The following is a 14,933-nucleotide window of genomic DNA, read 5'->3' as shown; positions in this document are numbered from 1 at the left end:
ATGAAACAACCTATTTGGTCACTGCATACAACAATCCGTTTCATTTATAAGAGAGATAGAATCGTATATTTAAATTAGATAAAAGTATTGAAAACACTCTTAAATTAAGCGTGAATTATTACTTTTATCTTTGAACTACTGATAATTTTATAAAATACCATTTAGCTTGGGTAATTGAACTTAAATACACTCTCGATCTTGCAACAGTGAAATACACTCTTAAATTCTCGCCAAGTTAGTCTTTTCAACATTTCTCTCAACTTTTTATTAAGAGTTTCATGCTCCTATAAGAGTTTGAAACTATTTGTTATGTCATGTGGTTGATCGGGGGTGTATCTAAGTTTATTTAGTCAAATAGATAGATGTTTTTAAGACTGTTAATAGTTCATGATGAAATTAATAATTGCACTAAGTATAAGGTATTTTCAATACTTTTCTATGTAAATAATTTTTTTTATAGTTACGTCATATTCTTGTTGTAATTATCAAGTTATAATTTTATATATTTGCATTTTACACTATACATATAATTCATTTCTTGTCCCAAAAAAAAAGACGTTTATTTTTCTTGTGCTCTTCAAGCAACCTTAACACTATTAAGTAGTGATTTAATTTGTGAATTGATTTTTAAATTTATTTTACTTGATTTTTTTATATATTTAAATTATCATGATAATATTATATTAATATTTAATATTTTATTTAATTTATTTTTGTATTATATTAATTAAAAAATCAATATATTCTTTTTAATTTTAATTATATAAAAATAAGAACTTCGTTAAAGTCCTTCATAAGAGATATTCAATATTCTCATATATAAGACGTGACAGACTATAGTGGCGCAGCTGAATAGGCACCACTTCGTTGCAACTCAGAGTAACCTAAAATAAAAAATGAATTGAGGCCTTAAACTTTTAATTTTCTTTCAAGAAAATATTTTAAGTCTATTCTTCTAATTTTTTTAAGATGTCAAGTTGATTAAAATTATTTGAAAAATATTTTTAGATGCAAAGTTATTTTTTCCATGAAGAAATTTACTTTTTTTTTATAAATAGTACTCCATCCATTTCAATCATTTGTCGTATTTTGACTTGACTCAAAATTTAAAAAAAAATAAACAAGATTTTCGAATTTATAACCTTAAATTACATGTATGGATCTTAAGATCTTGAGATATTAAACATGTCATGTGAAAAGTTAAAACTCAAAATGAGAAAACACCCTTCCCCCCAAACTTGGTAGCACATCTTACTTTAATACTTTAACTACACGAGCTTTAAATACCCCCGTAGCATATTTGAAGTGAATTAATACCGCCCTAAGAATGTAATACCATTCTCAAAATGACAAGTGTATTATTACACACGCCACATTATTGACAAATTCTCTAAAATTTGATTTTGTTTTTTTAAATTCATTTCTTTTTTTTTCTTTTCCTAATATATTTAAATACAAATTAATTCTTAATTCTTAGTAAGTTTAAGAAAAAGTAAGGCTCAAGTACACCCTAGACTATGACTGTCACAATCAAAAAATTCAGATTGTGATGGCACCTACTACATCCCACCCGTAGATAAGCCAAACTCATAGTTTAGAACTAGAAGCAACATACTATTGCGCGGAAGAAAAGAATTTCGGAAGATAAACCATAATAATAAGAAGCAAAGGGGAAAAAAAAGAGAATAAAATCAAATACAAAAACAAACCCAAGACCTGGTTTCGGCCGGTATTTGAGCAACTAATGAAAACAAGAGTACAGAAACAATACAATAATATATGACTATCTTTGGAACCAAAATAAAGACTAGTCCTAGTGTGAAACACAGGGAGAGTGAGGCAACTCCGGACGCTAGGAGCTCACCCAAATCTCCAAATCCCATGAGTTGTTCCGCACGAGACCAAATCAGCGGCGAGAACTCGTATTTTGATCTATAGGGTGCAGAAGTGTAGTCGGGGAAATTACAAGTATTAGACATGTAAATACTTGGCCATTTAAGAAAAAGGAAAACTTAAAGAAACAAAATAAATTTTGGGCCAATTATGCGCAGGGGAATAACAAATCCAAACGGCCAAAGCTATAAATACATCTTCTTCTTCTTCCATTTTCGTCTTCCTCACAAACCAAATTCCATTTTCTCTGAAACTGTGATTCTCTGCTCCAAGAAAACATGGATTCCAGAAACCCATTTAGTACCAAAATGGAAATTGGTTCTTCTTCAAAACAGCCAACAGATATTGGTTCTTCAAGAAGTTCAGATGCCGAAATTGGTTCTTTTTCAAATCGACCAAGACCTGGACAAACCATCACTGATCCATACACCAAAGATACTTACCTTCTCATCTTGAAAATTGGGTCTTTTTCTAATGGAAGATGCCCTGTTTACAAAGCTCTGTTTTCCAGAAATACATATCGCTCTGGCGGACCCGTTCCTCGTGGCTATGTCACTTTGAAGATCATCGACATGAAACTCCATCAGAATGAATTCAAATTGATTCAACATCAACTTCAAACACACCTTTTTCAACCTCAGAGTCCCAACATAATTCGAAGCAAGAAAACTTTCTTTGCTTCGAATTTGTTATGTGTTTCTTTGCCGTATATGTCTGAGGGATCGCTTCGTTCTATTCTCTCCACTCGTCCTGAAAAGAAATTGCCAGAGAATTTCATTCCTGTTGTTCTTAGAGAAGTACTTATTGGCCTACGAGACGAAGTTCATGTTTTCTGCTGTCCAACGCTTCATAAGAGTTTGAATGCCGGAGATATCTTTGTTAACATCCACGATGATACTAATGAAATGTCGATCAAGTTAGCATTTGAAGTATCCATTTATGACTCCGGACCTCCATTTGAAGAAGGTAGTTTGTTTTTGACTCCGAAGAATATTTCTATATGGGGTGCTGCACCAGAGGTGTTTGAGAGTGAAAATGAGGATAACAGAGGAGAAAAATCTGATATGTGGCTATTGGGAATAACAGCACTGGAATTGGTGTATGGGAATTTACCTGTGAAGAATCGTAGAGACTTGAATTATATAATCAACAAGATAAGGGAGAAGAAGAAATTTCCAAAATCACTTGAAAAGATGATGATCAAGAGGGATAATAAATTCAAGAAATTGATGGATTTAGTTAAACGAAAGAAAAGGGTGTTTTCGCGGGAGTTTGAGGAGATGGTTCTTGCTTGTCTTAGAGAGAATCCAGAGAACAGGCCAACTGCTTTTGAGCTTTTGAATACTCCATTCTTTAGTGATATTGAAAAGTTTAAGCAATTTGTGTTAATTGAGCAGTGAATTATCAATGTAGGTAGTATATTCAGCAGATTCGTTAAGGCATGAAATGATCTGTTTTCTTAGCTGAGGATCATATGTTTTATATACTTGTGCGGATTTGTCATCTTCTGTTTCTTTATTTGAATGAAACGTTTGTATGTTCGTATGAAGTTGCTCATTCTCTGTAGATAATGCATCTGTTCTATGAACACCAAATTGGGCTGTTTGATCGATTTCTTGACAGCAGAAGGGGCAAACAGATTTCCAGTTATAATAGACTAGTTAATCAAACACATTCCTGCTTTTCTTATTAACGGTTATGTTTTCTTACACTTTACCCTCTGCAGACCTCACTTACACGTACATATGATCAATATTTCTTGTACATGACTTTGTCCGCTCCCATACCCCAAATTCTAATCAATGACTCTCTACTTAGCCCTCATGATATCTCACAGTATGGATAGTTTCTCTTTTTGGATTTCTGCAGCAACTACACCTGTTGTTTAATTTAATCAGAGACATTGTTTCATTTCATGAGCAAATTAAAACAGAATATATATGATTTAATAAGCACGTGTTCCCCGGTAATATTAACATTATTTTGTTGCGATACAATTTTTGTTTGCAAATGCTGCATGAACATAAGTAAATTTGAATACAGCATCAGGTCAAGTTACTGACAACATGATAAGAATATCTGTAATTTACTCAGTGCATATATAAATCTAAATGAAACTAATTAAGGAGAAATTAACAATAAAACGAAGAATTAAGGGTACACTAGTTAAACATTAGTGGTAGGTAATCTTGAGAACAAGGCCAGGGTAAATATCATCATCATCATCATTGATATGAGTATTCTCTACCAATATAAAAAGATCGCCACACTTTTCAGATATTGTTTGAAGTGTTTCTCCTTCTCCAACTACATATATTTCATCGCACAATACTAGTTCTTGATCATCATCTTTAAGATTTCAAACTTCCGAGAAAGAGCACTTTGGTGAAAGCAACACAAACACAAGAAAAATAGTTGAGAAATTGAAGTAATTTGTTGAGGAAGCCATAATATTTGTGAAACTAAATAGATTAATGTTGTGGTAAGTATTTATAAGACAAAAATAAAAGACAAATTTAGTTAGTACTAGTACGTGAAGAAAGTGGGGTTGGGAAGTGGGGGCACTTATCTACGCAATGTAACAAACTAAGGTTTGTATTGATCACAAAAGAACTTACAAGCCGATCAAAGATCAAAAGGAAAATAAAAAAGGGAGGTTCATTACAAAATAACTAATTAAAAGAAAATAGCGTAACTCATAGCATAACCCTAATGCGATAGTTCATCCTCTATATATAGGCATTTTTAGTGTACATCCTCATTCCTTTATTCCGGGTCCCAAACATAATTTGACAATATATCAATTGAGTCCTGCATTGGGGCTAGATTCGTAACAGGATACATAATATTATGTCATGATTCATGAAATAGAGAAATTATTTTCGATAAACGAATAATCTTTTTTTCCCCTTTCTTATATAAAAAAAATAATACTTTACTTAGTTACTTGTTGAACCAATTAAGCGCGGGAGAATAACAACCCAAACGGCTAAAGCTACAAAATACTTCATCTTCTTCTTCTTCCTCACTAAACCAATCCCAATTTTCTGCAAATCCTCCAACAAAAAATGCAGAATCCCACAAAACCATTCGATCTTCCCGATGATAACGTTGCTTCTTCTTCTTCAACGATTCGGAATCCAAGAATGGAAATTGGTTCTTCTTCTTCTAGGATTGTGAATTCGAGAAGGCGAATTTCTTTATCTCTACGTAAACCAAGAAATTATTGTCCTGCAAGAGTTGGGAAAACCATAATTGATCCAAACAAAAACCATACGTATCTTCTCAAAAATGAAATTGGTTCTTCTTCTAATGGAGCTTGCCATGTCTACAAAGCTCTGTTCTCCAAATATTCTACAAAAAACAGAGCACATACTCCTTCTGGCCATGTCACTTTGAAGGTCATCAACAGAATCGTATTCGTAAACGAAAGCAAAGAGCTTCAACACAGTATCAATGTATCGAAAGGTCATAGTACTACAATAAACATAATTGGAATCAAGAATAATTTCAATACTGAAGAATTCAAATGCGTTTCATTGCCTTATATGTCACATGGATCACTCCGTTACATTCTCTCTACTCGTCCTGATAAAAAATTGCCAGAGGAATTCATTGCTATAGCTCTTAAAGAAGTACTTATCGGTCTACAAGATGAGCTTCATCTTAAAATTGATTCAAGGGTTCATAACACTTTAAATGCTGGAGATATTTTTGTTGATATCAACAATGCTAATGGCGAAATGTTGATCAAATTAGCATTTGAAGCATCAGTTTATGACTCCGAAGACATCAATGTAGAGGAAAACTCAAATGAAGAAGAAGATATTTCGCGATCCCCTCCATTTTTGGACCCGAAGAAAATTGCTATATGGGGTGCTGCACCAGAGGGGGCGATTGGACCAAAATCTGATATTTGGCTATTGGGAATAACGGCATTGGAATTAGCTTACGGAGAATTACCTGTGACGAATAGTGAAGAATTGATTCATATAATTAAAAAGATAAGGAAGAAGAAGAGATTTCCAATATCACTCGAAAAGCTGTTGATCGTCAAGAAGGGATGGAGATTCAAGAAAACAGAGCATAATCTGTTTAAACAAAAGGTGTTTTCGGAAAAGTTTGAGAAGATGGTTGTGAAATGTCTTTCGAAGAATCCAAGGAAGAGGCCAACTGCTAAACAGCTTCTGAAAAGTTCATTCTTTAAAAAACAAAGGGATATCGAAAAGTTTAAGCAATTTGTGTTGAATACTGAGGAGAACAATTGAACAATTTCTCGATCATATCAACGTCTGAATTTGCAATCGTATAAGTAAAGAGAAGAATTTTTGCCGATTTTTGGATTGACATTGATGTTACTAAATTGTAAATATTGCATAAACAGATATTGGAAAGTATTTTCTGAAGAAATGTTAATAAACTTGCACAAGTGACAACATATATATGATTGTACAGAGTAATTTGAAACTATGGAGAAATTGAAAATAAAATGAAGATTATAAAAGTGTTACTACTAAGTAAACATTAGTTGTAGGTTTGTAGAGGTAATCTTGAGAACAAGGCCAGGGTAAATATCATCATCATCATTGATATGAGTATTCTCTGCCAATATAAAAATGTCGTTGCACTTTTCAGATATTGTTTGAAGTGTTTCTCCTTCTCCAACTACGTATATTTCATCGCACAATACTAGCTGTTGATCGTCTTCTTTAAGATTTCGAGCTTCCAAGAATGAGCACTTTTGTGAAAGCAACAAAAACACAAGAAAAATAGTTGAGAAATTGAAGTAATTTGCTGAGGAAGCCATAATATTTGTGAAATACTTGAAGAGATGGGAGTAGTAAGTATTTATAAGAAGAAAAAAAATTAATTAGTGCTAATACGTGATGGAAGTGGGGTTTGCTCCACGTTGTTTTGGGGGTTAGAAAGTGGGGTAGTTAATTACGCCATTTACAAAAATTACTTTTTTTTATTTCCTATTTTTTTCTTTTTAATTTACGACTTACCAATATTTCTTGAAATATTAATTGGACTTCACATTCATACAACACTAGTTGAATCAGAATGGCCTCAAGCAATTTTTGAACCATGTTCGTCTAAACATATCGAAGAAGCTTTGTATCGAGTACTTGTAACATAATTGACATATATGATAATCAACTGACAAAGATAACGAATCACAACAATTAAACTGGAAATACATCAAAATGCAACAAGAGTACAGTAACAACTAATGTAACACAACTACGCAAGTAAATGGAAAACAAAAGTTCAACATTTAGAACAATATAATTAACAGATACCAAGTTTGATAAAACATCTTTCACTTCCAATACCTTGAAACAACCATGAATTTTGATGAAATACCTTACCTACTGATCAGATTCTTCTTTATTGTATCGATAAATTTTGTAGTCCAGCTACTCATTAAGTTCATAAACCTCCAATTCCTCCCAAGAACCCACCTGGAATGACATTATTCCCTTTGAGCAAAATAAGTGATTCCATGTAATTGTGAACAAAAAATGACCAAGTGTATCCTTGAATACCAAGATCCGTATTTCTTCCACTATTTGGATCATAAGAAACCAGACCATTCTCCCTAGTTGAAATCAAAACTTCACCGTTGTTCCTAAATCCAACAGCTTTCTTCAAGTTTGCAATCAAATTTATACGATACAACCTACTCCAAGATTCCAAAACTCCATACTGCTTCATCACCCATACTTCACAGAAAACACCATACATCCCCCTCCCATAATTATGAACAACAAGTGATTCCTCAAACAACATAAGCAATAAACCTGTTGCAATTCCACCAGTTAAAGCATCCAGCAACATAATCTCCCCAAACACCTCATCTGCTATACTAAAAGTCATAATTAAAATTCAAAGGCCACCACCATTCGCAACAAAATCATACACAATCCAATGTACAAATCCTTTGACAAAAGCCTGAGACGACATAACCTCCACAATACAATTCTTAATCTCAAACCCCACCACTCTCCTCCAAACCCCACTATTGATCGATTAAATTTCAATCTCAGGAAAACCATTATACTTGAACACATCATTCTTACGATACACAAGTCTAACCAACTTATAGCCATTAGTCTCATGCAAATCAGCACCAAATCCAAGAACAGACATATGAGGCGACTTAGGCTTAATCGAAGGGAAAGGTAAGGTCATAAACTTCTGAATAGAAAGGTTCCACAAAACAAGACTCCGAAACTTACCAAACAATTTGCCAGACAAACACATGATGCCATTGCAGCTGCCAACAATTGTGTAATACTCTTGTTGGCATTTAAAAGGGAAAGTAAGTTCTGATATAAAATCCAAGGAAAAGGGTTGATTCTTAGAGTCTTGTAACAACGAATAGTTCTCTTTATTGCGAGTATCGACGTCACGCCTTACAAGAAGGGTGTTGGAATGTGGAGTTTGGGCGAGGTGAGCGGAGATGAAAGGAGAGCTGGTGAAGAGGGAAAACCATGATTTGCAGACAACTATGAATCGAATTAAGGATTTAGTAGGAATCAAGTTACAGTAGGATTTCTCTCAAAAGTTCGGGAGGAATGTAGGCGAAGTCAGAATTAGTCATTGAGCAACTTTGAGAGAAAGAGAGAGAGACAATTTTGGTAACATTTGCTTTACATACAGGGATGACAACGGGCCGGGGTGGGATGAGGCAGGACAAGTTTAGATATTTTTTAATAAAAATCATGACAGGGTGGGTTGTGGGTTTGGGATAAACCCAATGCTAAAATCACTAAACTATTTCTTTCACTTATCTTCTATTTATGACCTTTAGGCAAGAAAATCCAGCAATCATATACTTACTAGATTAACGTTTTATTTGCATTTTATTAGCTTAATCCTATAACTTATTGTTAAAGAATCAGTAATTACTTTCTTTTACCATTGTGTTATGTTAAGTGAGAATCCATTGTTTAGTTATTCTTGGGGGTCACTTCAAGACTATTTTCAAATATGGGTGAAATTATAGAGTAATTATGTGGTAAGTTAAGGTTGAATGCGGGTTAATATATGACATTTATGATTTATGAACTAGAGCTCTCCATCATTATTTTATTACAAGTTCAATTTTCAATTGTGGCAAATGATTGGAAAACTTTGTCTTCCCCCCAAATGATTGTTGAACATCTAATATTTTCTTAACTTTAATTCTTTATTATTAATTGTTCTTTTGTAATAAGTGTTAGCCCCTAAATACTTCTAAATTAGTTTTAATAATAACTATTAACCTAAAGTATCTTCGCAAGAAAAGAAAGCAATAAGTACATGGGTGAATATTCATCCAAGGAACAGAAGGAAAGAAGATCAGTCATAATCAATGAAAGATAATAAAACGACAAATTTCCATAAAGAAAAGGAGATCAATGATCAATCAAAGATCCAGAACGCAAGGAAGGAATCAGATTTGAAGTCACCGCCAAATCAACACAACTTACGAAGGCAAGAACACTGAACAAAGATTCAAAAGACGGATTTTATTAACCTTTTTGCAACACTGATTTTGTAGAGGGCTCGCTCTCTCTCTCTTTTGTTATTGTACAAGATCTATTACTTTTTGTAATGTCCAGCACTAGCATAGTGTTTCAAAGTGAAGAATATGTACTCTTTTGTAATGTCAACTAGTTCGGGTTGAGCTAAATTGAGCATTATGCATTTCCCGCATCACTCGCCAATTTTGACATCAGGGAGATGAATAGAAACTCTTATAATTTTTTTTATGACAACTGTGGTGTCCGGGCCAGCTTCCGCTCACCTCGACTAATTCCACAGAATACCAGTCATCTCTCACCAAGTATGAAATTCTGCCTCATCAAATCACACTAAATGCAATGAGAAGGTAATAATGTTTGTATAGCAAATACTCAGGTCACTGCAACACCTTATTGCCTGCCAACTTTAGGTGAAAAGGGGGTGCCGGATTTGGTAACCTTAAAAGGGCTAACCATATTTAGCTCAAAGAAAAACAACAAAAATAAACCGATAGTAACATCACTACAACAAAAATAATATGATAGTCGACTGATAAACACAAGTTCCTTCGCTAGGATATGGTTTCACAATAAACTGGAAATACATCAAAAGGCAACCAGAGTACACTAACAACAAATGTAATGCAAAAAACCATTCCATGTAATTCAACATTCAGTACATTACCTCTCTAAACTAGTCTACAACATTTGATAAAACAGCATTGTTCCCTTTAAGCAAAATAAGTGATTCCATGTAATTCTGAACATAAAACAAGCGATAGCTCCCTTGAATACAAAGATCCATATTGCGTCAACTATTTGGATCATAAGAAATCAGATCATTACTCCTAGTTGAAAACAAAACTTCACCGTTGTACCTAAATCTGACTACTTTCTCCATATCTGCAACCAAATTTATACGATACAACCTACTCCACGATTCCAAAACTCCATACTGCTTCATCACCCATACTTCACATGAAGCATCATCTATCTCCCTCTCATACCTAACAACAACAAGTGATTCCTCAAACAACATAATAGATAAATTCATTGGAATTACACCAACTAAAGCATCCGGCAACATAATCTCCCCAAACACCTCATCCGCTATACTAAGGTGTCGTTTGGTTTGAATTCAAGTTATGATGGGATAAATTATGATGAGATTAGTTATGATGGAATTATTTTTTATTGAGTGTTTAGTTTGTTGTATTCAAAATAATAAATTTTAAGAACAATTTATTTGTTTACAAAAATGCCCTTCATGAATGTAAAAAGTGATGTAACAAAAGGGCTGAAAGAGACATTTTTGTCATTTACTTATTTTATCCCGGATCAATTATCCCAAAACTACTATAACACCCAAGGAGAGGGATAACTTATCCCGATATTAATTATTAATCCCGGGATAAGTTATCCCGAACTTGCCAACCAAATAACAAATTAAGTGATACTATAATTTAATCCCAGGACTATTTGGTATTATCCTTCACACCAAACGATCCCTAAAAGTCATAACTAAACTCCGAAGGCCACCACTATTCGCAACCACATCATACGCAATCCAATGTACAACTCCATTTACAAAAGTCTGAGACCACATAAACTCCATCATACAATGCTTAATCTCAACCCCCGTCACTCTCCTCCAAATCCCACTATTAATCGAATAAATTTCAATCTCAGGAGGATCATTATTCACAACAACATCATTCTTACGATACACAAGTCTAACCAACTTATAGCATCCGTCTTAGACAAATCAACACCAAATCCAAAAACAACAATATGAGGTGACTGACGCTTAATCGAAGTCATAGGTAAAGCTATAAACTTCTTAATAGAGGGATTCCAAAAAATAAGACTCCGCAACTCACCAAACAAATCGTCAGCCAAACACAGGATGCCATTGCAGCTGCCAATAATTCTGAAATACCCAAGTTGGCAATTCAACGGGAAATTCAGTTCCGATGTGAAATTCAAGTAAAATGGTTGATTCTTAGAATCTTGAAACAACGAATAGTGCTCTCTATTGGAAGTACTGACGTAACGCCTAACAATAAGGGTGTCAGAATGTGGGGTTTGTGCGAGGTGAGCGGAGATGAAAGGAAAACTGGTGATGACGGAATGCCATGATTCGCAGACAGCTGTGAATCGAAGTAAAGATTTAGCAGGAAGTTTTAGTAGAATTTCTCTCAAAAGTTCGGGAAGAAAGTAGGAATCGGCAAATTGATCAATTCTGAGAGAAAAAGGGAGACAGAAGGGGCAAAAGTGTGTATTTTTGTTTTATGGTGTTACAAGGAAATATTTATAATACAATTACTAAACCTAAAAGCAAATCAAGTGCTTGTTTGGATTAATTTATTTTTAGGCGTTTTTGTCTTTTAAGTAGTTTTTTTAGGCCGAAAACTTTTTAAAATAAGTTAGGTTATCATTTATTTATGACTTTTAATTTTTGATTTATAAGTTACTTTTTATAAGTCCATTTAAACGGGCCCAGATCTAAGGGTTGGGATGGTGTTCGCTTAAACCGTTTCAATAGAAAATTTATATTGCACGCCTTCAATTAAATGTAATATAATTTTTAATCATAAACTTTTGTGTGAAAAGCAAAGGAAGAATTTTAAGTGGTCGGAGTTTACATCATAATTGTGACTGCAGGGCATGTGTTTGTTTGGTCCCAGTACTGAATAGAATCAATATATATTTCAACATTTTGTGTTGTTCAAGGGAAACCTTATGATGGCTCAAACAACAATTCAATTGGAAATTTAGACACAAAAGGGAGAAGGAAATCAATAGACTGCACAAAACTCACGATTGGATGAAGAACTGATATTTTTTTAGCGGGAAAGGCACCATCAAATTTGATGACTTACCTTTATTATGGTCTCGGTCAATCCTTTTTTCAGACTTCATAAGTTAACTTTTGCAGTTGTGTTAGGTTCAAAAACGACATTATGTTAAAACTTTTGACAACTTTACGAAACTCTCATCATATGAAAAGGGTTCAACGATATTAGTCCATTCAATATCTATATCAACTAAATCCGCATTTTTTGCAAGAGGTTCAAATTTGTTAATTTGGAGTTAGCTTTCTCATACAATTCAAAAGGCAACGAACTCCACAAAATCATAATGATTCGGAAGTTACGTGTGGAAGGTGTTTCACTCAATAGATCAAAGGTAAGCCAAGGGATAACATGTTAATGACTCCCAAAGTTGTTATCAACAATATAGTTTGGCACTTTGATGTTAAATCATCACAAGGGTTGGAGAAGGTCCAAGTCTCGGTAATACAAACAAAGAAAAACTTATCTAAAACGCCCTATGTGACATTTCATCATCACCTTGTGAGCATATATTTTTTCACAATCATATCTCATATCAATCATAGGATATAGTATTAATTAATTAATAATTTTGTATAAAAGATATACAGACCTCAATCTGTTCATTACACCAAAAACTACTTGATAAACAAAAAAGTCGTTGTAGTATAGTGGTGAGTATTCCCGCCTGTCACGCGGGTGACCCGGGTTCGATCCCGGGCAGCGGCGATTTTATTGATAGCCAATCCTTTTGGATTGACTATATTGATAGGCCTGATAAATTTTATTTAGAGACTCCGAAGGGCTTAAATTTTGGAAAAAGTTTTTCAGGTGTATTCAAACGTTTACTATATAGAGAAGTTAATGATATAAATTTATCAAAATTAAACAAATTTCATCGATTTGGTCCAATTCGATTATAAAATATTTTGTAGAATTGTCGATAAATTTTATTTAGAGACTCCCTTGAAGTTTATAATTTTTTTTTTTGAGGGGGGGGGGGGATTTGCGTGTACTCAAACGCTTACGATATAGAGAAGTAATGATATAAATCTATCAAATTTGAGATGCTTGGCTAATAAGTAAAAAAAGTTTTCAAGTAGAAGTATAAACAATTTTTTTGCAGTCGGGGAGAAGTTAAAATTGATTGTTTTTTTTTAGAAAAAGAAAAAAAAGGTATTATTTTTTTCAAGATAAAAATATTGATATCATAAATATATTTACCAAGTATATCACTCATTAATTCATCAATCTCTAATTGTAAAACAACCCGTTTGGTTACTTCGTATGACAATTCATTTCTTTTTTAAAAAAGAAATCTCAATCATCATATATTTAAATGATAAAAATAAAATTATAATTGCTTCATATTCTTGTTGCTGCCAATTATCAAGTTGTATTTTTATACTAGGGAACGTAGCCGCGCTTCGCGTGCGCATTAAGATATGTGTTAGAATTAATTTTCTTTCCGATTAATTATATACTCTACTATATTATATTTTCCAATATTATCATTATCTTTTGGTTTAATTGTAGGGAGAAGGGTAAAAATACTTATCAAATTTTGTTTAATAACTAACTTTACCCTATGTTATACTATGAAACCATCCATAACTCCGTCATCTACAAATTTATTAATCATATCCTTCAATTGCATGAAAAACTCCAAATCAAATAAAATTACTTGTTTTTCTTTAAAAATAACATATCACCCAATTTTAACCCATGTCCGGTCCTCTAACTATCTTAACCCATGTCCAACCCTCTAACTATATTAACCCAAACAAATTAAGCACATGTCCGACCCTTCTAATTTTGCCATGCTATGAGTAGTAATGATAGCCATGATTGCAAACATAATGAAAGTTCACTCTGTTTTAGTATTTGAATAAAAAAAATATGGTGAATGATGGAGTATGTAGAAATTTATTTATCCTTCATTAAAACACAATATGAAAGAGTGTGTCATTTCACTAATGTAATATGAAAAGGTTAGCCAAAAAATTGATAAACTCATAACAACATAGTAGGCTAATTTATTAAATTAGAAGTAATATCAAATTAATTGAAGTTCTTAAAATTGAGAATCAATTATAGGAAAGATAAAATGAAGTATTTAATATTGTGAATTGTGACTATTGATTAACAAATTGAACAAATGTGAATGTTTATTTTCCTTATGTTCTTTTCCTTTACACCTCTTCATTGCCTTCATACTTTTTCATTGCCTTTTTAAAAAAATTGCAACAATAAATTAAAATATGAAAAGAAAAAAAATCAAATAAAGAAAGAAAAAAGATAAATAGATTTATTGGCCATAGAAAAGTGCACATCTCATTGTCTATGCCTAACTTTAATTATTATATATAGCTTTAGAGATAGAAATAATAAACTTATTCATCTAATTAAACTAGGGAACAACTCCAAAAGAATAAGAACTAAAATTTCAAAAATTAAAATAAAATCTTACAAAGACTTAAATAATAATATAATTTAGTGTTGGACTTTGCTCAAAGATTCCTTTTCTCCACAATCGCAACATCCATGATCACCTATACAAAAAGAAAAATAAGAACCTTGTGGTTTCCATTATGGAAACATAAAAAAATATTGCACATGTTGAATCATACTCACATATATGACGACGGTATGCTATAACATTATTCCTCTACAAACAACACACTTACCTTTCCAT

At 32.9% G+C, this 14,933-nt stretch overlaps 4 protein-coding genes and 1 non-coding gene across 5 annotated transcripts; 3 read left to right on the top strand and 2 right to left on the bottom strand.

The window, feature by feature from the left end:
• The first annotated feature begins 2,171 nt into the window (after positions 1–2,171).
• Positions 2,172–3,293, top strand: LOC107059597 (serine/threonine-protein kinase BLUS1-like). Its single transcript, XM_015306293.1, has one exon. It carries the CDS (start codon positions 2,172–2,174, stop codon positions 3,291–3,293), a length of 1,122 nt encoding a protein of 373 aa, XP_015161779.1.
• A 1,668-nt stretch (positions 3,294–4,961) lies between these two features.
• Positions 4,962–6,161, top strand: LOC107059596 (serine/threonine-protein kinase BLUS1-like). The gene has a single exon (XM_015306292.1). It carries the CDS (start codon positions 4,962–4,964, stop codon positions 6,159–6,161), a length of 1,200 nt encoding a protein of 399 aa, XP_015161778.1.
• A 1,165-nt stretch (positions 6,162–7,326) lies between these two features.
• LOC107059595 (F-box/kelch-repeat protein At3g06240-like) lies at positions 7,327–7,773 on the bottom strand. Its single transcript, XM_015306291.1, has one exon. The coding sequence runs from the start codon at positions 7,771–7,773 to the stop codon at positions 7,327–7,329; it is 447 nt and encodes a 148-aa protein (XP_015161777.1).
• Positions 7,774–7,926: 153 nt separating this feature from the next.
• LOC107059594 (putative F-box only protein 15) lies at positions 7,927–14,933 on the bottom strand. Its single transcript, XM_015306290.1, has 4 exons — positions 14,926–14,933; positions 11,143–11,646; positions 10,283–10,411; positions 7,927–8,173 (listed from the first exon to the last, which is right to left on the bottom strand). Exons 1-4 carry the CDS (start codon positions 14,931–14,933, stop codon positions 7,927–7,929), a joined length of 888 nt encoding a protein of 295 aa, XP_015161776.1.
• On the top strand, positions 12,896–12,967 carry TRNAD-GUC (transfer RNA aspartic acid (anticodon GUC)). Its single transcript has one exon. It is a non-coding gene; the product is annotated as a tRNA-Asp (tRNA).

This window comes from Solanum tuberosum, unplaced genomic scaffold, assembly GCF_000226075.1.
Source record: "Solanum tuberosum cultivar DM 1-3 516 R44 unplaced genomic scaffold, SolTub_3.0 scf00027, whole genome shotgun sequence".
Lineage (NCBI taxonomy): Eukaryota > Viridiplantae > Streptophyta > Magnoliopsida > Solanales > Solanaceae > Solanum > Solanum tuberosum.
Note: the sequence above shows the minus strand (reverse complement) of the source record. Positions and strands in the feature narration are given on the sequence as shown.